The sequence below is a fragment of the Felis catus genome, chromosome A2 (assembly GCF_018350175.1).
Source record: "Felis catus isolate Fca126 chromosome A2, F.catus_Fca126_mat1.0, whole genome shotgun sequence".
NCBI classification, from domain to species: Eukaryota; Metazoa; Chordata; class Mammalia; order Carnivora; family Felidae; genus Felis; species Felis catus.
The window spans coordinates 109369944-109394379 of record NC_058369.1 but is presented as its reverse complement, the minus strand read 5'-3'; the positions used below and the strand labels follow the sequence as shown (position 1 = coordinate 109394379).

Sequence of the window (24436 nt, the reverse complement as noted above, 5' to 3'; positions counted from 1 at the left end):
AGACAAAACAAAACACTGTCTATTTATGATAAAGCATTTGTAATAACTTCATAGGTAAAGACCTCTTACAAATACATGGAAAGAATAAAGTAAATACAATTTAAAGATGAAGAGGCAAGTTCTAAAGGAAGAAAAAACCTGATGGCAGACATGAAAAATGGTCCCATTCATGAACAATTTTAGAGATGAAGTGAAATATTCAACATACACAATTTTCACCCATTAAATTGGCAATTCAATAAAAAAATTATTCTTCTCAGGTTTAGGGTGGATCGAAAGAAATGGGCCCTTTCACTTATGGCTGATGATTATTCAATAGAATATTTTTGAAGAGCAACTTGGCATTATTCACAAATAGGCTAAAGTGAGCGCACAGAATAATCAAGGAATCATTTTTTTTACTATAGTTTTCAGAACTTAAACTACATAAAAATATGGATTAATTTTCAGAGTAGTTAAAATTGCCAATTAATAAATGAAAAAAGAACCAATGCAATAATGAGCAAAGAAATGAAAACTTATAGTGTTTATTACCTATTTAATTTAAAAATATTCTTTATCAATTAAATCACGAGAATATTAAAAATTGACAATCCTAAATGCTTATAAAGATGGGACGTCTACAGTGTAGGTAAGTTTGTACATGAAGCATTGGAAACAATTGGGTATCCGGAACCAAACATTATGGAGCCCATTTTAAGGAAATGATAAGAGATACAAATATTGATGCACAAAGATGTTTTCTTCAGTATATTTGAATTGTCAAGTAATTCGAGACAACTAAAAAGTGTCTGTTTGAAATGCAGACACTTTGAAATATCTATCCACATGAAACCTAAGGATGAAATATTAGAATCTTTCCATGTTAAGTCAGGAACAATCTAAGATTGCCTACCCATCATCGCTGCTTTAAATTAACATCGGTGGAAAGTTTTAACCAGAGGCATAAATAACAACATTGGATGAGAAAAAAAAGCACAAAATAGTGAAAAGACAGGAACAGAGTTATCATTATTGCCAGATGATGTGATTATCAGGAAATACTGAGATAGTTAACTAAAAATGTATTAAACAGCATTAGTACTGTGGTCAGTTACAAGATCAATTATCCAATTCTGTAGCTTTTCAATGAACATTTAGAAAATATGATGTAAGAGACTCTCATTTCAACAGCAGCCTAAAACATAAAATATGCTTCTGATTAAACTTAAAAAATGTATAGACAGATACAAATAAAACTACAAAACCTGAATAAAGGACAGAAATAAACAGAACACACGGACAAAAACTTAAGAAAAAATCAAGGAAGTGGGAGCAAACCTTTGGAGGTGATTAGATAAGTTTATGGCCTTGATTGGGGTGATAGTTTCACAGTGTGCATCTATCTTCAAATCACCAAGTTGTGTACATTCTGTATGTACAGCTTTTTATATGTCAATCGTACCTCAATAAAGTGTTTTTTTCTAAAAGAAAATAATTTGTGTCTTTTTGAAGACATAGAACACCGTTGGAATATCCTGACTCTGCCCTCCCAGCCCCTTGTCTGTCGCCAGTAGGAGAGCTATGATTTATGCAGCCAGAGTTTGTTCCAAATCACCTCCACTTTCCCTCCCTCTTTTTCTTTTCTCCTCTCTCCAGTTCGTCAGTCCCCTCATTTTCCCTTCCCCCCCCGTCCTTTTCAGTTTTCCCTCTTTAGTTTTTCTTTCTTTTAAATTTTTTTTCAACGTTTTTATTTATTTTGGGGACAGAGAGAGACAGAGCATGAACGGGGAGGGGCAGAGAGAGAGAGGGAGACACAGAATCGGAAACAGGCTCTAGGCTCCGAGCCATCAGCCCAGAGCCTGACGCGGGGCTCGAACTCACGGACCGCGAGATCGTGACCTGGCTGAAGTCGGACGCCCAACCGACTGCGCCACCCAGGCGCCCCTAGTTTTTCTTTCTTAATGATACTCCTGACCTACAGAGGTGATGGTTCAACCCTCAGCTTTTAGCCCAGCCCTGTTTTCAGGCCTGGATTTTCTCCTCAGTCCTCCATTTGATTAGAGTTATGCTCACCCTATGCTAAATATTTCTGAAATTTAAATTTCTTCTACAACCCCTCAGAGTTATCTGTCCAAAACCCCAAACTACTCATGTCACTTCTTTGCTCAAAATTCTAGGAGTTCACGTTGATTTTAGAGTAAAATTCAAAGGGCGCCTGGCTGGCTCAGTCAGTTAAGCATCTGACTTTGGCTCAGGTCATGATCTCACAGTTCGTGATTCGGAGCCCTGCTTCAGGTGAGCCCTGCTTCTCTCTCTCTCTCTCTCTCTTTCTCTCTCTCTCTGTCTCTTCCTCTGCCCCTTGTGGGATTCTCTCTTTCTCTCCCACTCTCTGTTTGCCCCTCACTCCCTTGCACCCTGTCTCTCTCTCAAACAAAAAATAAACAAAATAAAGAATCAAATTAAAACTCCTTAGGCTGAGAAAATGTTGTTCAGATTCTTCCAGTGCTTATTTCTCTGGCCTCTTCTAATTACTCCATGGGAGGCATTTCAAGGCAAGCAAGACGGGTTTAGTTTCTAAAGTTTGCTGTGCTTTCTGTCACTGCCAGATCTTTGAGCACATACTATTTCTTCTGTCTAGAATACTGCGACTTACTTGCTTTTTAATCTGCCTCCTTCTGTTTATCCTGAATACTGTGCTCGGAATTCACACCCCCTGGAAATCTTTCTGGTCCTCACCAGTGACTTTGAGCTCTAGATCAATTCTTTGATTCTCTCCTGCCCTGACTTCTAGCCCTATACTGTAATTATCTGTTTAACTGACTGTCTTAATCTTGTGCAGTGAATTTAGGGGAGGTAGTTTATTCTATCACTGCAGGGCAAGCCACAATCTCTCGTACATACTAAGTACTCAGTATGTGTTAGCTGTAGTGGTAAATAAATGAAGGGCAACAAAGAAAGCATATTGTAAATCCCACAGTGAAAAAAATGTATCCCTTTGGCATTGATAAGGAAAAATCAATTTTTAGGTTCAACGTGGAGAGGTTGAGCAATGAAGATGAGGATTTAAGATGTGAATTCTTGAAAGGCTGTAGGCCTTGTTTTGAATCATATGATGATTTCACTGGATCAAAGAGTGGTTTGGCAAGCAGTTGTTAAGGAACACTGAAACAGTGCCAACATTTCTGAGCTGATCTACTCCAGAGTGAATAAATTTTAAGGAACTGTAATTATCAAGTGCATTAGCCACCTTTATAATTGGAAAGGGAAAATAGCATTGAGATCGTGCCGTAAATGACAACATTTATGTGCTTAAGGGTTGTCTTTAAAGGCTCAATCTTATGAAGATTTCATCTGGAGGGACGCAAGCCTTTCAAGTGCTTCAGCCTCGGACTTGTATGGTATTTGGAGACAGTCACCCTAGGGCGTGGCTGTGCACAGTTGTATTTTGTTTTGCTCAACTTCTGAGACTAGCAAGATTCCCAGGACTACCAAGTATGGCAACAAAACCAGCAGAACATTTCGATGGTCACTAAACAGCTTGCAATGTCCTGGCAGGAGCGGACTTTCCCCAGTCTGTTTTAACTTCTTCTTTGGCTGTTTGTCAGAAGAGCCTTGTCTCCCCGACCACCGTCAGGCCAACAGCCCCAACTGCTATATAAACAGGCTGGAGAGTTAGGCCCGAAGGCAATCTAAACTGTTAGTTGACATAATAAAATTCTAAGCCATAAGACGTTTTAAGGATCCTCTCTGTCTTTCCTTGTTGAAAGCAATTTTAATCAATGCTTCTTAATCAGAGAATAATGGTTAAATTGTTTCCATGAGATTTTTAATTGACTTAATCTTTTGCCAACCTTAAACGAAGCTAAAGCCTTCAATAAAGATTGCAAAAGTACCAATTAAAGGTAAAAGCAATGGCAAACAAAAAAAAATTAATGATCATAATGCAGACATGGATTTTCCATAAAGAAATTATTTTTTTCTCTTCAAAATAAACTATTAAATCTTTTCTCTTCATATTATGTGTTCCAAGCCATGCTTGATGTCAGTATGAAATCAAAGTGATATAATAAATCCTTAAAGTAGCAAAGGCATGGTTTATTTTTGTTGGAATTATATTTTAAGAGAGCAAATGGATGTCAGAAAATTCCACATGTAACTATGTCGAGATAAAGGAACACTATTTTAAGTGGGGATTGTTTCATTAATCAACGTAAAAGAACTATCTTCTTATGGATAAAAAGTCTCGAAAATTGACATGCAACTTTAAAATATCAAGATAGATAAAATAACTTGGTATTTTGGAAATTGCAAATGTTTATGAAGATGGTATGAATTCTGGTGTAGAAGCTTAGATATAAATATATATATATTGTGATATATATGTATGTATATATGTATGCATATGTATATAATGCATATATACATGTATGCATTTCTTTATATTTTTAAATCAATTTAATTTAAAAACCTGGCCCTCATTTTCCTTTCGCTCCTTCCCTTGCCCCTCATCAAGGGCTTTGCAGAGTTTTCTCCGTAAGGCTAAGGCACTGGGAAGGTTCCTCTAGGCACTGGTGGTCATCAGCAGTCATTCCCTACTGGATACCCATTTCTAGGCTACATGTTCCCTTCAGGTTCAGAGGCTATGGAATTTCATTTTTTTGGGGGGAAGATGGCGGCATAGGAGGATGCTGGGCTCACTGGGTCCCGCTGATCACTTAGATTCCACCCACATCTGCCTAAATAACCCAGAAAACTGCCAGAAGACTAGCCGAACAGACTCTCTGGAGCCAAGCGTAGACGAGAGGCCCACGGAAGAGGGTAGGAAGGGCAGAGAGGTGGTGGGTGCTACAGGGACTGGTGGGAGGGAGCCAGGGTGGTGGAAGGGCAGCCCACCCAGCAAGGCAGAGCCCCCGAGTCTGACTTGCAAAAGTGGAGAGGCCGGACTGCATGAGTTCTTTTTTTTTTTTTTTTAACGTTTATTTATTTTTTGGGACAGAGAGAGACAGAGCATGAACGGGGGAGGGGCAGAGAGAGAGGGAGACACAGAATCAGAAACAGGCTCCAGGCTCTGAGCCATCAGCCCAGAGCCTGACGCGGGGCTCGAACTCATGGACCGCGAGATCGTGACCTGGCTGAAGTCGGACGCTTAACCGACTGCGCCACCCAGGCGCCCCTGGACTGCATGAGTTCTGACAGCCAGTGGGACTTAACATCTGGGATGTTATAAGCCAACAGCTCTGCTCAGAGAGCGGGAGGGTGAGAGGACAATGGGAGGGAGAGGGGTTGAGCCCTGGAAGACAGAGCTCAGCTGGGTGGGGAACAAAGGCTCTGGGCAGTGCCATCTCCCTCTCCCATCCCCCAGCTGAAATCCCAAAGGGAACCCGTTCCCCACACTGAACTTGCTTGCACGGCTCAAACACCCAACACTGTGTTTCTGTGGATCCATCCCTCCAACGGGTCTGCCTGCCTCCCTCCTGGTGCTGCAGGACCCCTCCCACAGGGGACCACCGATGGCAAAGGGAGCTAAGCCTGCCCCTCCTGCCCCTGTGCACCTTGCAGATCCACCCCGGCTAGTATGCCAGATCCCATCAAAGCAGCACCACAAGCCTGGAAATGTGCAAGTAGCCCAGACAGAGGCCGCACCACTCCACAGTGAGTCCTGCCCCTGGGAGAGGGGAAGATAAGGTACACACCAGTCTGACTGTGGCCCCAGCGGTGGGCTGAGGGCAGACATCAGATCTGACTGCAGCCCCGCCCATCAACACGTTACTCCAGACAGCACAGGGGAGTGCCCTACAGTTTGGAGCCACCACAGGGACTACCCAAAATGACAAAACGGAAGAATTCTCCTCAAAAGAAACTCCAGTCATAAAATGAATCGCTGGACTTGAAAAAAGTATAGAGGACAGCTGAAAATCTATTGCTACAGAGATCAAGGGACTAAGAAATAGTCAGGAGGAGCTAAAAAATGCTATAAATGAGGTACAAAATAAAATGGAGGCAACCACAGTTTGGATTGAAGAGGCAGAGGAGAGAATAGGTGAATTAGAAGATAAAATTATGGAAAAAGTGGAAGCTGAGAAAAAGAGAGATAAAAAAATCCAGGAGTTTGAGGGGAGAATTAGAGAACTAGGTGATGCAATGAAATGGAACAATATCCGTATAATAGGAATTCCAGAAGAGGAAGAGAGAGAGAAAGGGGCTGAAGGTGTACTTGAACAAATCATAGCTGAGAACTTCCCTGATCTGGGGAAGGAAAAAGGCATTGAAATCCAAGAGGCACAGAGAACTCCCTTCAGACATAACTTGAATTGATCTTATGCATAATGTATCATAGTGAAACTGGCAAAATACAAGAATAAAGAGAACATTCTGAAAGAAGCTAGGGAAAAACATGCTCTAACATATAAAGGGAAACCAATAAGACTAGTGGCAGACCTATCTACTGAAACTTGGCAGGCCAGAAAGGAATGGCAGGAAATCTTCAATGTGATGAACAGAAAAAATATGCAGCTGAGAATCCTTTATCCAGCAAGTCTGTCATTCAGAATAGAAGAAGAGATAAAGGTCTTCCCAAACAAACAGAAACTGAAGGAATTCATCACCACTAAACCAGCCCTACAAGAGATCCTAAGGGGGATTCTGTGAGTGAAATGTTGCAAGGACCACAAAGTACCAGAGACATCACTACAAGCATGAAACCTACAGACATCACAATGACTCTAAACCCATATCTTTCTATAATAACACTGAATACAAATGGCCTAAATGCTCCAACCAAAAGGCATAGGGTATCAAAATGGATAAAAAACAAGACCCATACATTTGCTGTCTACAAGAGACTCATTTAAAAATTTTTTTTTCAACGTTTATTTATTTTTGGGACAGAGAGAGACAGAACATGAACAGGGGAGGGTCAGAGAGAGAGGGAGACACAGAATCCGAAGCAGGCTCCAGGCTCTGAGCCGTCAGCACAGGGCCCGACGTGGAGCTCAAACTCACAGAGTGTGAGATCATGCCCTGAGCTGCAGTCGGACACTCAACTGAATGAGCCACCCAGGTGCCCCTACAACCTTTAATTTAAAGTCTAGTTTATCTGATATGAGTAGGGCTACTCCAGCTTTCTTGTGAGTTCCAGTAGCATGATAGATAGTTCTCCATCCCCTCACTTTCAGTCTGAAGGTGTTCTCAGGTCTAAAATGAGTCTCTTGGGGCGCCTGGGTGGCACAGTCAGTTAAGCGTCCGACTTCAGCCAGGTCACGATCTCGCGGTCCGGGAGTTCGAGCCCCGCGTCGGGCCCTGTGCTGACGGCTCAGAGCCTGGAGCCTGTTTCCGATTCTGTGTCTCCCTCTCTCTCTGCCCCTCCCCCGTTCATGTTCTGTCTCTCTCTGTTTCAAAAATAAATAGACATTAAAAAAATTTTTTAAATAAATAAATAAATTAATTAATTAATTAAAGGTTGTAACAAGAGATGCAGAAGGGCATTATATAATAATTACAGGGTCTATCCATCAGGAAAAGCTAACAATTATAAATGTCTATGCACCAAATATGGGAGCCCCCAAATATATAAAACAATCACAAACATAAGCAACATTATTGATAAGAATGTGGTAATTGCAGGGGACTTCAACACTCCACTTACAACAATGGATAGATCATCTAGACACAGAATCAATAAAGAAACAAGGGCCCTGAATGAAACATTGGATCAGATGGAGTTGACAGATATATTTAGAACTCTGCATCCCAAAGCAACAGAATATACTTTCTTCTTGAGTGCACATGGAACTTTCTCCAAGATAGATCACATACTGGGTCACAAAGCAGCCTTTTATATAAGTATAAAAGAATTGAGATCATACCATGCATACTTTCAGACCACAATGCTATGAAGCCTGAAATCAACCACAGGAAAAAGTCTGGAAAACCTCCAAAAGCATGGAGGTTAAAGAACACCCTACTAAAGAGTGAATGGGTCAACCAGGCAATTAGAGAAGAAATTAAGAAATATGTGGAAACAAATGAAAATGAAAATACAACAATCCAAACACTTTGAGATGCAGCGAAGGCAGTCCTGAGAGGAAAATACATTGCAATCTAGGCCTATCTCAAGAAACAAGAAAAATCCCAAATACAAAATCTAACAGCACACCTAAAGGAAATAAACAAAACAGCAAAGACACCGCAAATCCAGCAGAAGAAGAGAAATAATAAAGATCAGAGCAGAAATAAACAATATAGAATCTAAAAAAAACTGTAGAGCAGATCAATGAAACCAAGAGTTGGTTTTTTGAAAAAAATAAACAAAATGGGTAAACCTCTAGCCAGGCTTTCTCAAAAAGAAAAGGGAGATGACCCAAATAGATAAAATCATGAATGAAAATGGAATTATTACAACCAATCCCTCAGAAATACAAGCAATTATCAGGGACTAAGAAAAATTATATGCCAACAAACTGGACAACCTGGAAGAAATGGACAAATTCCTAAGCACCCACACACTTCCAAAACTGAAACAGGAGGAAATAAAAAACTTGAACAGACCCATAACCAGCAAAGAAATTGAATCAGTTATCAAAAATCTCCCAACAAATAAGAGTCTAGGACCAGATGGCTTCCCAGGGGAATTCTACCAGGCATTTAAAGCAGAGATAATACCTATCCTTCTCAAGCTGTTCAAAAAAATAGAAAGGGAAGGAAAACTTCCAGATTCATTCTATGAAGCCAGCATTACTTTGATTCCTAAACCAGACAGAGACCCAGCAAAAAAAGAGAACTACAGGCTATATCCCTGATGAATATGGATGCAAAAATTCTCACTAAGATACTAGCAAATCGAATTCAACAGCATATAAAAAGAATTATTCACCATGATCAAGTGGGATTCATTCCTGGGATGCAGGGCTGGTTCAACATTTGCAAATCAATCAATTTGATACATGACGTTAATAAAAGAAAAGAACAGAACCATATGATCCTGTCAATCGATGCAGAAAAAGCATTTGCCAAAATTCAGCATCCTTTCTTAATAAAAACCCTCAAGAAAGGCGGGATAGAAGGAACATACTTAAACATCATAAAAGCCATTTATGAAAAGCCCACAGCTAACATCATCCTCAATGGGGAAAAACTGAGAGCTTTTTTCCTGAGATCAGGAACACTACAGGGATGTCCACTCTCACCCCTGTTGTTTAACATAGTGTTGGAAGTTCTAGCATCAGCAATCAGACAACAAAAGGAAATCAAAGGCATCAAAATTGGCAAAGATGAAGTCAAGCTATCACTTTTTGCAGAAGACATGATATTATACATGGAAAACCCGATAGACTCCACCAAAAGTCTGCTAGAACTGATACATGAATTCAGCAGAGTCACAGGATACAAAATCAATGTCCAGAAATCAGTTGCATTTTTATACACTAATAATGAAGCAACAGAAAGACAAATAAAGAAACTGATCCCATTCACAATTGCACCAAGAAGCATAAAATACCTAGGATTAAACCTAACCAAAGATGTAAAAGATCTGTATGCTGAAAACTATAGAAAGCTTATGAAGGAAATTGAAGAAGTTATAAAGAAATGGAAAAACATTCCACGCTCATGGATTGGAGGAATAAATATTGTTAAAATGTCAATACTACCCAAAGCTATCTGCACATTCAATGCAATCCCAATCAAAATTGCACCAGCATTCTTCTTGAAGCTAGAACAAGCAATCCTAAAATTTGTATGGAACCACAAAAGGCCCCAAATAGCCAAAGTAATTTTGAAGAAGAAGACCAAAGCAGGAGGCATCACAATCCCAGACTTTAGCCTCTACCACAGAGGCTCTGGAATTACATATCCTACTGGAACTTTAATGAAGGTGGTTATTGTGCCTTTCTGAATATTAGCCACCTGTCTGGGACACTGTCAGGGAGTAGGGCTTGGCCTCTGGTCTTTCATGAAGAACATATACCCAACCCCAGTCCTTCCCTCCCAATTCTACCTCCTCCTCAACTTCCTGGATGAAGGCAAAGGAAAAAAATGGACGCTAAGTGATTGTCTAGAACAAATATCCTGCAACATATATAAAGGAGATCATCTAAAAACAATCTAAATATTTTATCAGAAGAGAATTAATGGATAGTTTATATAAGATCCATGTAGCCCATCCAATGCTAAGGTTGAAAAGAATGAGGCAAACCTGTATGTTCTGATACAGGAAAATGTCCAAGATAGGTCATTAAATATGTAATTTGAGAAATCCTATGTATAGCATGTTCCTGTCTTTATGACAAAAGTTAAAAATATATATGTGTATGTATATGCAAATCATATTTAAATTAGCTTATAAATGCAGAAAATGTTGGAAAACATCACAAGGTACTCCTAACTGATTATTTCTGGGTGGTGGGGTTGGAGGAGAAATGGGAAGACATGACTTTATCCTACTTAATGAACTATTGACACAGTTTATAACATGCATGTATCCTTTTCATAATTTTATAATCCTATTTCTTAAAAAGGTAGAAATCTGATGATGCAACTCTTTTCCATAATACAATAAGCTTAAATATTATGAAGTAATCAGCTTAATTTTCTTGTTAATCGTATGAGAGCCTTAAAGAGGACACTTGTTTAGAAAATTTAAAAATATAAAGCAGTATTCTCTTTCAAGGTTCATAAATAAAATATTCTGTGCTGAAAATCTGCATATATCCTTTTCTCTATTTTAATAATTATATTTTAAATAATTTTACTGATCTTAAATACATTGTGCTGTATATTAGGATTGGAAATGTAAATCACCTGATTTTACTGAGATTAAAATAAATGTCTTTGTCATATGAGGACTTTAAGATACAAAACAGATGAACATAAGGGAAAGGAAGCAAAAATAATATAAAAACAGGGAGGGGGACAAAAACATAAGAGACTCTTAAATATGGAGAAGAAACAGAGGGTTACTGGAGGGGTTGTGGGAGGGGGATGGGCTAAATGGGTAAGGGGAACTGAGGAATCTACTCCTGAAATCATTGTTGCACTATATGCTAACTTGGATGTAAATTAAAAAAAATAAATTAAATAAATATAAAAAAATAAAAAAAATAAATGTCTTTATATTATTCTAAATTGTAATACCTAATCCTCAGAGACCCATCTCCCAAATATTCTTCCTTTGCCCCCAATTGTCCTTTCCTTTGTATTTCACCATTTGTTAATTTAGTCCTATATTTTCAATAAAGGCTTCCAAGAACAGAATTTTGAATAATGAAAAGAGCATTTGCAGGAATGAAAGGCATAAGGGCATTAAATTGAATGGTGAGCATGAAAAACTACTATAGAAACATAAGTCTAAGGAATGGAAAGAAAGGAGGATAGCTGGCTCATGAAGATGTTTGTTCTGCAAGTAAAAGGATCTAACTGACTTTTTTTTCTAGAGAGAAAGAGAGAGAGAGAGAGAGAGAGAGAGCACGCAAGCAGGGGAGGGGCCCAGAGAGAGGGAGAGAGAGAATCCCAAGCAGGCTCCGTACTGTGTGCTGTGAGCATGGAGATGATGACCTGAGCTCACATCAAGAATCAGACGCTTAACCCATTGAGCCACCCAGGAGCGCCTCGACTAACATTTTTAAATGAAATGCTCTGATATCCATTTTTAAAAGATCCTGCTGTTGAGCACCTGGGTGGCTTAGTTGGTTAGGCGACCAACTTTGGCTTAGGTCATGGTCTCACAGTTCATGAGTTCAAGCCCCAGGTCAGACTCTGTGCTGACAGCTCAGAGCCTGGAGCCTACTTCAGATTCTGTGTCTCCCCTCTCTCTACCCCTCCCATGCTCATGCTCTGTGTCTCTGTCTCTCAATAATAAATAAACATTAAAAAAATTTTTAATAAATAAAAGATCCTGCTGTATCTTATTCTGGAGAGTGCATTTTAAGGTGATGAGCCTGTAAGATGAGAGATCAGTTAAGTAGTTAATGACAGTAGCCCAGGCAAATAATGATGAAAACTTGAACTAAGCCAGTTGCTATCTGGGTAATAAAAAAAGAAGGGATGTTGAGAGATGTTTATTATTTATGGTTTTGCAAAAAACACAGGGCATAAGTTTTATAAGCTTATAGTTTATACTACTTGAGAATTCCTGAAAGTAGGGAATTAGGTTTAAAAAATCTAGGGGCAGGATTACATGACAGTAGGTATGTAAATGAAAGTGTTTGTGTTACTTGACAAAAGGTTTCTAAACCAAGTTCTAGGGTTCTACTCTAAGAAAGCATCCGACTAAATTTGCTGCCCGTCGCTGGATAGGTTTCTTGAGCTTTGATTCTAGCTGTCTGTTAGACAATTTCTCTTGGATTTCCACCAGCACCGTAACCACATCGTAATGCAGTCTAAACTCATTATTAAACTTTAAACTCTTCCAGCCTGGTTCCCCTGACCCCACCATTTCCCTAGTCACCCAGCTTTACAACTTTATTTTCACCTTTGCCTTCATTTCCAATCAACTGCCAACCTATTCTCAGTGTCTCTGATCTTTGTCCTAGCCTTCCCTCTCTCTTTCAAGTTCAGGATTTTTTTTTTTTTTTTCACCTGAGTTCTCGAAATAATGTGCCTCCTTCCTATGTTGGAGTGTAACTCTGCCTTACCCATATCACGCATTGCATCTAGAATCAGTGTTCTGAAACCGTGTGCTCTTGACCTTCCCCTGCTTATAATCTGTCAGGGCGAGTGAACATTTCATTTAATGAGATTGCTTTGGAAAACTTTGTTATTATCTACTAAAGTTGAATATACAAATTCTCTATTTCATCCACTTCACAACTAGATTTATATTTAACAAAAATATATATCTATAGATGCATCAAAAGACAGGCACTAGAATGTTTATAACAACTTTATTCATAATAGCCACAAGGTAGAACCAATCCAATCTAGACTGGATAAATGAATTGTGGATGTCAATGCAATTCAATAGTATACAACAATGAAAAAAGTCATTCTTATATCAAATTCTAAAACAGGCAAAATTAATAACTGGTGTCAGAAATCAGAATAGTAATTTTATTTTAGGGAGGAGGAAGAAAGTGGTTACTAGGAAAGGGGACAGGAGAGAAACTTTGGGGTACTGGAAATTTTCTATCACTTTACCTGTATGTAAGTTACATGGTGTTTTTACTTTGTGAAAATAAAAAACAAACACATATATTCACATTCACATCCTTCAGTGACTCTTCACTGTTTACCAAATTATCTCCAAACTTTTAAACCTGCAAAGCAGGACTGTAGTTAATGATCTGCTCCAATCTGCCTTTCCAATCAATGTAGACACAATTGTTTTCCATGTTCCCTAGCACATATCCTTCATTCCAGCTACATAGTAGCTGTGGGACCCCTACACCACACCTCCCATCTACACAGAACTTGGAAGCAAATTACTTCATTAAAACATACCAGAATTGAAATTAGGAAGTTTCTGCAGCAACTTTATTTCCCAGAAAAGCTGTAGTGGTATTGGGCCAGATTCTCTGCTACGTTCTTTTTGTCCTCCAGTTTTCTGACATACCAGGGAACTACAGACTGTTAGGCCTCTACTACTCGTGAGGTAAGGTCCTAATAGGTTTAGGCTTGGCCAGGAAACCCATTGGTACTTGAATAAGAGATTCCTCAGGAAAGAGTGAAACGAGACTGCATGCTGCCGGGGCTAGGAGCCTGACTTGGCTGTGGAATGCTCCTGAGGTTGGTGGACAACAATCAAAACCACAATGATCAAAGTATTTTGCCAAAATCTGGGTCAACATTGATAGCTGTGAGAATCAGATATGGCTGCCAAAATTTCTAGTGAGCAATGGTATCACCGTAGGTGGTAATTGTTGTGTCCCTCTCTGTGGAACAAAGCATTAATCAGTCACTGGAAGACACCAAGAATACCCAGGCCCTAGGGAGAAATAAATACAGGAAAAAGAAATGGGTTCGGGTTTTGGCCAACTGAGCTGAGCTTTAGGACAGGGCTTCCATCTGACTGTACAAACTGGAAGAGTCTGGAGCAGAGTCCTAGTTAAACAGATGAGGTAACTGCGATGGAGACTATGGGGACAGGGCATGTGCGCAGTCTACTGTCGTGCATCTCACACCTTAGCGTGCAGAACAAGGACTGGGAGAGTTGTTAGAACACAGGTTCCTGGATTCTACCCCAGGGGGTTCTGATTCAAGGTCTGAGGACCTTTTTTAAAGCTTAATTACTTTTGAGAGAGAGAAAGAGAGAGAGCATGAGTGGGGAGGGGCAGAGAGAGATGGAGACACAGAATCTGAAGCAGGGTCCAGGCTGAGCTGTCAGCACAGAGTCGGATGTGGGGCTCAAATCCATGGACTGCGAGATCACCACCTGAACCGAAGTCGGCCACTTAACCAACTGAGTTACCAGGTGCCCCTAAAATACGGTTTTAGAAGAACTACCAGGGTTGTGTGGAACAAAACGAATTCTAGCTCCCGTTATTGGGGACAGGATATTTAATATGCTACCAACCATGCTTACACTGAGTTCAGGGACTTGTGTGAGCTGCATGTATGGTGAAGAGATCAGTTCTTACTGTGCAAGGTAGCAAACGCCAGTGAGAAGGACAACTTACTAGTCTCCCTAATTTTTACAACCATATGGAAGCCCTCTTCTTACTGTCTTGACATGTTCCCTAGAGCTTGCATATAAGGTTTTCCTTAATAGCAGCTTGCTGGCATTTTTAGGAAGTTTCCTGGAGAATTTGCCTAGGCTGGTGGTTTATAACCCAGGACCGTTTTTCACATCGGGGACATTTGACAATGTCTGAAGAAAATATTTTTGTTGTTCACAGCTGGGTGAGGGAGGTACAAGTGGCATCTGGCGGAGAAAGCCCAGGGTTGCCGCTAAACCCCCTACAATACACAGGACAGGTCCCATAACAATGATCTGGCCCAGAATGTCGCTAGTGCCAAGATTGAGAACCATATCTAGAGATGTACCCACTGGATTTTGAATTTCCACTTGGGTCTTGTGTCAGGCTACACAGCGCCTTATAAACAGCACTATGTAAATCAACATTATCTGTGTTGGGGATGCTTATAACAACAACAAAAACACATTTATTCTACAAATAAAACCAAAAAACATTTAAACAAAATAAAAGTAAAGAGACAACTAATAACGGTGGTGAGGGAGGAAGAAAATCCTACAGAAGGATCAAGTTAAGGGGAATTCCTTTAGTGGAATTCTAAACAGGAGCTTTAGGGAAAAGGCAAGAGGGTAAGCGCTGTGCCTCATTCAGCTTTGCAGACCCTGAACTGCAGCGTCTTTGACAAATACTGGACTCGACACATATTGACATGAAATGAATGAAAGATGTTAATCCATCCTCTTTTAAGGATTTTTATGCATGAAGATTCTATAGTAGTTTTCTTTCTCTTCTAAACTAACAGTGGTCAATGCCATAAGTTCTATTATTAATTGGAACACTCTGAACATAGTTTAAGTCCATAGAGAACGAGATATAGCTCATTATTGCATTCAGTAAACATATTTTGTTTATATTTATTCTGGTTCTTCCCCTGTCAGAGATAAAAAACAATTGGTCAGTCTAATTATTTTTAACGAAAGAACATTTACACATTCTTTAGTGTTTAATCAAACTAAACAATCTCTTTCCTTTTAACTTTTGTTCTCCATCTTAAATTGAATAATTGTGTTTGTTGGAGACTTCTCTAATCTTTGAAAAAGCATTTTTAAATTCAAAGACTCTAATGAGAAACAGGACTTTTAAACTCATATTCAATGACTATTTTTTCCACTTCTTTTGGGCCTGGTTTTGTGCTAGACACTTTCATTTTTTTTTTTTTTTTAATTTCTTATTGAGATAGGTAAGTTCGGTGATGTTTTACACATGAAGCAACTAAGTTAGTTTCAGGAAATATAACCAGTTCATACAGATTACAAATGCCAGAAATAAGATTCAAATTCAGAATTTCTGATTCCAGTGCTAGGAGTCACATGATCAACAATACTATTAGAGCATTTAAATTCCAGCTTTTGCACATCAGAGTAATAGTGGTAATTCTATACCATTATTTGATTATTAATAATAGAACAACATCGATGACTCAACGGAGGACCAGAGAATAGATTTCAAAGCCTAAAAACAGAAGTTGCCCAACCACCATATTGAATGGTGCCGCATCTAATGCTTTCAAGGTTCTAGCATTATTCACAAAATTAATAGCTTAATTACTGTATCTTCACTTTCAAACATAATATTGCCTTAATTATCTATGGATGTGTAACAAATTACCCCAAATCTTAGTTAGAACAACATTTACTATCTCATAGCTGCTGAGATGGCTCTGGCTTAAGGTCTTTCATAAGGGCCACAAGGTATAAGCTGGGGCTGCAGGCCTCACGTGAAAGATGGGCTGTGAGATTTGCTTTCAAACTTATCCATGTGGTTGTTGATAGAATTCAGGTCCTCATGGTTTGTTTAGTGGAAGGCTCCCCTTCCTTGTTGGCAAGAGACATCCATTCCTTGCCACTTGGGCCAACTCTCCATAGGAAAACTTATAACATGGCAGCTGGTTTCTAGCAAAGCAAGTGGAGGGAGCTACAGCAGGTAAGGAAGACAGAAGTCACAGTCTTTTGGTATAACCTAAGCATGAAATTCACATCTCATCACGATATTATATTCATTAGAAGTTAGTCTCTAGGTCCAATGTACACTGAAGAGAAGCAGATTGCCTCAGGGGTGTGAATATCATGAGTTGAAGGTTATTAGGGGCCATCTTTCTGATTGCCCACCATAAATATTAACCAATTTTTGAATATGTGAAAGGACAGTTTTTCTATATTTCTTAAATAATTTATCCACTTGTTGAACATTATTCGTAAGATAAAAATCATTCTTGTATCACAAGGCTTTCAAAGCCATCAGACAATTGGCCACTCTGATACAATGGATGGGGTGCTGACTCCAGACTTGAGGAGGTAGAGGGCAAGGGACTTTCCTTACTCCTAGTTCTATCTAAAGTGAGTCTTGGAGGAAAGATATGTATTAGCCAATGAGGAAGGGAATGAGGAAAGTGATAGAGGGAGATTTTCCAAATAGAAGGAGAACCATGTGCATATGAAGTTTTGCAGATGAGAAAGAACATAGCTTGTTCAGGGGAATACTTTCTTAATCAATTATGTCAAACATTTAGACCCATAACCTTAGAGTTTGTGGTTATTCTTAATGAAGTACTGTTAAACTGCTCAGAAGAACTGTTAAATAGCAAATTTGTGATGATTTCTATTTTATCAAAGTAGTTTTCTAATTTGATCCTGTATGACGTATTGGATCTAAGAACTCTAAATTTTTCCTGTCCACATGCACCAACCATATTGCCCTCATCCTGGCAATTTTGCTTCTGCCTGAGGTAATATCCTAAGGCTGAGTCTGCAGAATACCAGGTGCAAAACAGAGTTAACAATTATAAATAAATTTGGTCAATCTGATTAATCCACCGTAATAATTAAACTGCAAGGGGAGCCTGGGTGTCTCCGTTGGTTAAGCATCTGACTTCGGCTCAGGTCATGATCTCATGGTTTGTGAGTTTGAGCCCCGTGTCAGGCTCTGTGCTGACAGTGTGAGCCTGCTTTGTATTCTGTGTCTCCCTCTGTCTGTATCCCTCCCCCACTAGTGCTCTCTCTCTCTCTGTCTGTCTCAAAATGAATAAGTAAACTTTAAAAAATCAGAAAAAAAGGAATTAAACTGCAAATTAAAATATCTTATTTTACTGTGACACACAGACACACAACAGAGTAATGGTGAAGAGATGAGATTCTTTTGACCCCCTTGCTTCATTTAGGCATTGGGTCTACTGGTAAATGGTTAATAGTAACATCCTTCATGTAATTAATATCAAGTACTCTGATAAGCAGGATAAAAACTTCTTCAGTTAGTATTTTAAGAGGATGCCTAGTATATAATCTCCATGCCCATACAGTAAACTGATGTATTGTTTTTCAGGAAGGATGTTAGAATAAATGACTACATACAACCTTAGGATAGGGATCTGATTGTTATGAAGCAGACATACACATTAAATTGAATTTTTTTACTTTAATTTTTATAATTGTGATTATGTAGAATTTTGAACATTTGAACCCTTAACCCATGACCAGTCTTGCCCCACCTACACCTCTAACTAACCTCCTCCCAAATTATTTTTGAAGTTTATTCCAGACATCCTATCATTTTGTCTAAGAATATTTCAGCATATACCTCTAACAGAGAAGTAGATGCTGATTCTAAACAAAACCATAATAATACTTTCCTTCTTGAAAAACTCAGTAATTTCTTCGTATTATTAAATAATTAGTCTTTATTCTTAATTTTACTTTCTTTTTATATTGAGAGAGATAGATGGATAGATGATTTTGGCCTGCAGGAGATATTTGGAAAAGTCTGGAGACATTTTTGGTTATAATGGAGGGGGTGGGGATATAGTACTGGCATCTAGTGTGTAGAAGCCAGCCAGGTATGCTGCTAAATACACAGAACAGCCCTCCATAATAAGGAATTATCTATTTCCAAGTGTCAATAGTGCCATTTGGAGAAACATAGATGGATAGATGGATAGATAGTTGAATAGATACGTAGGTAGGTGGGCAGGTAGGTAGGTAGATAGATTGGAATAGCAGCTATAACAGACCCAAGTTTATAAAGGGGAGAGATACAAAAGATCTGTGCTATCAGGTCATGTCAGTAACCGCACAGAAGGCAAAAATAGATCTAAAATTGAAAAGATGATTCAGAGTGTGTAATTATTCCAATCAAAATATCCCATAAACCAGAGGAAATTTCGTGACTTTTTTTAAAAGAATGGAGAATGGTAAGTAATATTCATGGAACATCTGTTGCAGGTGTGGATAAAGAAGGTCAGGAAAGTATGTTTCTTATGTGTGCAGCAGAGTCAAAGGCAGCAATGAACAAAATGCTTAGTAAATACAGATAGAACATGTGTTGGGCAGCTAATGAAAATCCTAGAAAAAATTATTTTGAATTTGCTAAACAATGATTTGTCAGGAATGGCTTTTTTTAATGCTAAATGCTATGAATTTTCACAATTGTGACATATTTTTAAGATGAAAATTGATAGTATTTCTTTACTGCAGAAAGAGCTATGCTCATTATTCTCCACACAGAACCCCTGGCAATAATTTACCTAGCGGAGCAGCAGTTCATGCAGATCAAAGCTGCATTATTTAAGTGTGTCCAGGGGGCAGATTTTAGCTCCATATGCCTTATACTTTAAAGGAAAAAAAAAAATATATCGGTTTGCTTCTTGAGAAACAAAATATGTTTAATAGGTGCTTACTGCAAGTCTAGCAAAACTCACCCGAACTCCTTCCTATTATCTGGGAAGAACCCGCTCCCTACCCTAAATACTCTAAAATCTGGGGGGAGTGCGGAACAATTGTGGGAATGTAAATCTCTTCAAATGAACAGCAGTGTATTTTCATTTAAATTAAACCCGAATGTGAACTAGATTCAGGAAAGGAAATGGCAGAGAGGGAGATAGTCTGGAGTTGCTATAGAATGTGCCTGGCTGCTTTAGCTCCCAGACAACTGATGAAGCGCAACTCTGAAATTTCAGGCCATTTGTATACCAAGCTCCTCCTTTTCTGTAGTCTTCTCTTCTATTGGTAAAATTCTTTTGCAGGGTCATGTAGGGATCCCACCCCTTCTCTGTGTTTTCACTCTGAAGCTCTATACAACTTTACACCTGAATGAACGCCAAACCTCACTGGATATATAAAGGGAACCTTGAAGAGGAATTTCACAGTTACAGTGCAGAAGCAGAGGGAAAGGAATTAACCAGCTCTCCAGCCAAGCAAATCCTCTCCTCACCATGCTTCCTCCTGCCATTCATTTCTATCTCATTCCCTTTGCATGCATCCTAATGAAAAGCTGTTTGGCTTTTAAAAATGATGCCACAGAAATCCTTTATTCACATGTGGTTAAACCTGTTCCAGCACACCCCAGCAGCAACAGCACGATGAATCAAGCCAGAAATGGAGGCAGGCATTTCAGTAACACTGGACTGGATCGGAACAGTAAGTGTGTTTTACTTGCATGGATTTTGGTTTTTTTTTTCTCTTTTGGTAGCATTAGCTCACATTCCTATAGAATCGTTTCATTGCTAACTAACCTGAACCATGTATATTTTGCTAAACAATCTGGGAGTAATCTACTGCATGTGTAGATTGGCATTCTTCCCTACAAAGTTAATGTAACTAAAACAGTGATTTGATAATGCAGGCGAGGACTTAAGTTCTATCAAACATCCAAAAAAGAAAATGTTTCTAGGAATTAAACTGTTGCTTTTTAAAAAATCATGCAAAACGAGAGTTTTTTTAAAAAAAGTGTTCTTCTACGTAGTGTACATTCGGGTTGTTTTCTGTGTATTTCAGGACATGTACAATTGTGGTAAAGTGCATAAACGTGACTAACCAAAGTATGTATAGGAAATCACAAGCTTTCCGGGAAAAAAAAATGGCTCACAAGGATTTCTAAAATATGTCTAGTGAAATGGTTGAAAGTTTTGATGATGACCAATGTAAAAGAGAGATGTAACTAAAAATATTGGAGAATCCAATTTTTCCAACATAATTACTTATTAACCAGATCCAAATTGGGCTAATTGTATACTTCTGTGAAAGAGTGGGGAAACTTTTATAACTTTAGAGATTTAAAATAATAGCAGTACAATAATATTTTGTACAGGGAGTATTTGTTTTCTTTTCTGTTTGCTGAATTGACACACTAATCAAACATTACTTAGAGGGATTCAAATTTCTTCTCCTAACTTTTGCTTCACTCCTTTCAAGAAAAGTTCACATGCTAACAAACAGGTTTTCATAGAGACACAGAAAAACAGTGCACGGGAAATCTTACACAAATCTTTTGCTCCACCTCAATTCCATTCAACTGCTAGAAGTAATTTTGACCTTTGAGAAGTCCAAGCAAATAGGGCTACTAATGTCTTTCTAAGAAAACCAAGGTGTTTTCACTTTCTTGAGGATAGTTGCTCTTATGTACAAAGGCGGTATCTGATTATTATTAGATTACTGAGCAATGTGGTGGGTATTCATGGTCAATGAGCTGTCACTGCAAAAATGCCAAGTCGGTATATACTTGGAGAACAAAAAGGTAGGCAAGTCAAATCCATCTCCGGCTCTTTCCAGGTGCATTCCTAAGGCAGATGCAGGAAGGGAAGCTGGAATCAGAATGAGACAGGCAGAGCACACTGACCAGTCAGCTAGTTTACCCTTTCACTTTAATCCCACGCTCTGTACGGATGTATGTGTGTCTACATAAATTGTTTTACAGCTACTGCATCCCTTTAGGCTATGTCTCCCACCTCAGAGCTACTGAGGCCGAGAGACAAAGTCCACCTCCTCATTCAGGATCTACTTCAAATTAGCCTTCAGGATTCCACTTCAAGGCAAGACTACTTCACCGGTCCTTAGCATTTTTATTTTTTAAATTTCAGCAGTCTATCCTTATAAACATTTTTTTTTTTCTGGTTAACAAACTTTGATTTCTTTTCGAGATTGTTACAGGCAATTTTCCTCAAGTTTGGGTAACAAAGCAATGGAAAGGAACACTCAAACATTTCAAGATTAATTTTTGCTTTAATTGCATAAGGCATGTAACAAGAAACAGCTGATTAGAGAACATACTTAACAGATTCAAATAACTAAACAAAAAGTTTGCCATGACCAGCCTTCAGGAAACGAACACCATGGTTCCTTTTGCAGTTGTAAATCAGACATGTTAGGCATTTTTCTGCCATAAAATTCATGGAAATGTAGCCAAGTTGTTATGGCAACCATACGTTCCTGATTTAGGGGCTTTTATATTCTTCAAATTTTGAGTTGTAGTGACATTTTGCCTTTCAAACATTTTAATATTTGTTTTTAAAAGATAGCTTGGGAATTTAGGTTTAAAACGTAGTTATTAAGGTTGATATGCAAAATGTCAGACTTTGTACACACATGTATGTATGATTCTCTGCAGCTGAATTTTATAATTGAAACAAAATATAGGGAGAGCATACACATTGTACACAATATTTAAATACTTTTCACATTTTCCCAGGAGATTTTTTTAAAAACCTAATTAAAAGCACTTGCAGATATTAACTGATATGACCTGTGAGAAAAAGAACATTATAGTCTCTTAGCTCACTGAAGAAGGAATATTTACACAAGTGTAAGAACTGTTTAACCCTTACTGGGGAGTAAGACTAAAAAACAATGGGATTTTCAAACACTTCAGTAAGCAATTAATTAATGTTATCCATGAAAACAAAAATCAGGCCTAGTTCATTTTATTTCAAAAATGTACAGCCATGTGAACTGATCATTTTCACGGAAGTTATCTCTACACTCATCCAGGCAGATTTTTGCATTGTGAAAATGAAATAGATGTTCCCTTTCTATTTAACAATTTGCTATCATTTGGATACAGTTTTTGCCATTGCAGATGCCTTTGTTGTTGTTTTTGAAGCTTCATTTGCTTCTTCTCTTTAATGCACGCTCTTCCGTTTCCTGTAGGTCGAGTTCAAGTGGGTTGCCGGGAGCTGCGTTCCACCAAATACATCTCTGATGGCCAGTGCACCAGCATCAGCCCCCTGAAAGAGCTGGTGTGTGCTGGTGAGTGCTTGCCCCTGCCGGTGCTGCCCAACTGGATAGGGGGAGGCTATGGAACCAAGTACTGGAGCAGGAGGAGCTCCCAGGAATGGAGGTGTGTCAATGACAAAACACGTACCCAGAGAATCCAGCTTCAGTGCCAAGATGGCAGCACGCGCACCTACAAAATCACAGTGGTCACCGCCTGCAAGTGCAAGAGGTACACTCGGCAGCACAATGAGTCCAGTCATAACTTTGAGAGCATGTCGCCTGCCAAGCCAGCCCAGCATCACAGAGAGCGGAAAAGAGCCAGCAAATCCAGCAAGCACAGCCTGAGTTAGAACTCAGACTTTCGACACCAGACTGGCTAGTAACCATCTGCTTTACAGATCTGATTGCTTGGAAGACTCAAGCCTGCCATTGCTATTTTCTTACTTGAAAATAGATGCTTTGTGCTTTGATCAAACCCACCAAGCTGTCCTAAGTATCAGGACCTTCTCTGGGAATAGCTTTTCTTTTTCAAGTTTTTCAAGATGTATGCATATCCTTGAGTGCAATTTGCATTTAAATTCCATGCAACCTGTAGTTTTAATTCCCCATGGTTCTCGAAAGACTGGTGATACTATATACATCACTGAATCATTACTTTTTAAAGCAGAAAAGGGCTTCTTGGTTATCCTCCACTCCCCAGCCCATCCCCCACCCCACACCATCCCCAGCAAAACCCTTTCATAATTAAAGAGTTAAAAAAAATTGTTGCCATGAATCTTCACAGTAACACTTCAGAAAGGTGCTTTTTTTTTTTTTTTTTTTTTTTTTTTTGGTAATTTTCATGGGAAGTTTAGCAGCCATGAGTGATCTCCTTTGAAAAAGTGAAAGATATTGTGACATTTCACTTCAAAAATAAGCCCTGTAGCTTTTTACAGTCTCATAGTATGAAATTATACCCTGCATGCTGACCCTTGCTTACAATGGAATGCCAGAAATGCATGGCAGCAGCTAATAAGTAAAACTGATGAACTATTTATTTGTCAATGTTATTATTTAATGAGCTTTCACATGTGATTTTTTTCAAACTGTTAATTTTTTATGTTTTGAAGCTTTTCCATGTACCTAAATATTTTCCTGTATGATTTGTGGTTGATCTAGAAATATGAGAATACATGTAGATATGTAAAATAAATATTTTAGTCTCCTTTTTACATATATGTTTTATCATGAACTTTATCAATAGTATGGATCCTTTTAAATCAATAAGATGCTTTGTAAAACTGAAATATGTAATACCTTTTTGTTTAATCTGTGCAATCCGAAGGTGATTTAACCTTCAATTCCATCAGTTTCTTTTAACAAAAATAAACACTGCTAAAAGTTGTTGTCCTTGCCTTTAACATGTATGAAAAAGGTGCACGTATACCAAAATTAGAATTTATGTATCAGAATAATTGATTTCTTTGATAAGGCACATTCAAGTTTTGAAAAAAAAAAAGTTCTTCAGTAACAGAGGAGAGAAAGAAAGACAATCTTTTCAGTAAAGGGATGATTTAAAAAGTTGGGTGACAATCCAGTTGTAGTGAGTTGTAATGAGAATATCATATGTATATACACCTGGGATGCCAAGTCTGCTGCCCATTATAATCACCTGGAGGAGATAATTTAAGACCCAATATCCAGGCTGGCATCCAAATTACATCATACTTTCTGGGGGTAGAACTCAGATATCAGCAGATTTTAAGGTTTTCCAGGTGATTCCAGCATGCAGCTAAGTTTGAGAAAGGA

General features: G+C 38.6%; 1 protein-coding gene across 4 annotated transcripts in view; it reads left to right on the top strand.

The window, feature by feature from the left end:
• The window catches only part of SOSTDC1 (sclerostin domain containing 1), a 69092-nt gene extending 45061 nt beyond the window's left edge, over positions 1–24031 (top strand). For 3 of the 4 annotated variants that reach the window (XM_019825544.3, XM_006929229.5, XM_006929228.5), the window contains exons 3-4: positions 19997–20077; positions 22583–24031. In XM_019825544.3, the coding sequence (XP_019681103.1) occupies positions 19997–20077; positions 22583–22998 (497 nt within the window). In that variant the 3' untranslated portion in view covers positions 22999–24031. Of the gene's footprint in view, positions 1–19478; positions 20078–22582 lie in introns of those variants that run through there. The other variant, XM_003982819.6, reaches the window with a different exon arrangement.
• Positions 24032–24436: the final 405 nt, after the last annotated feature.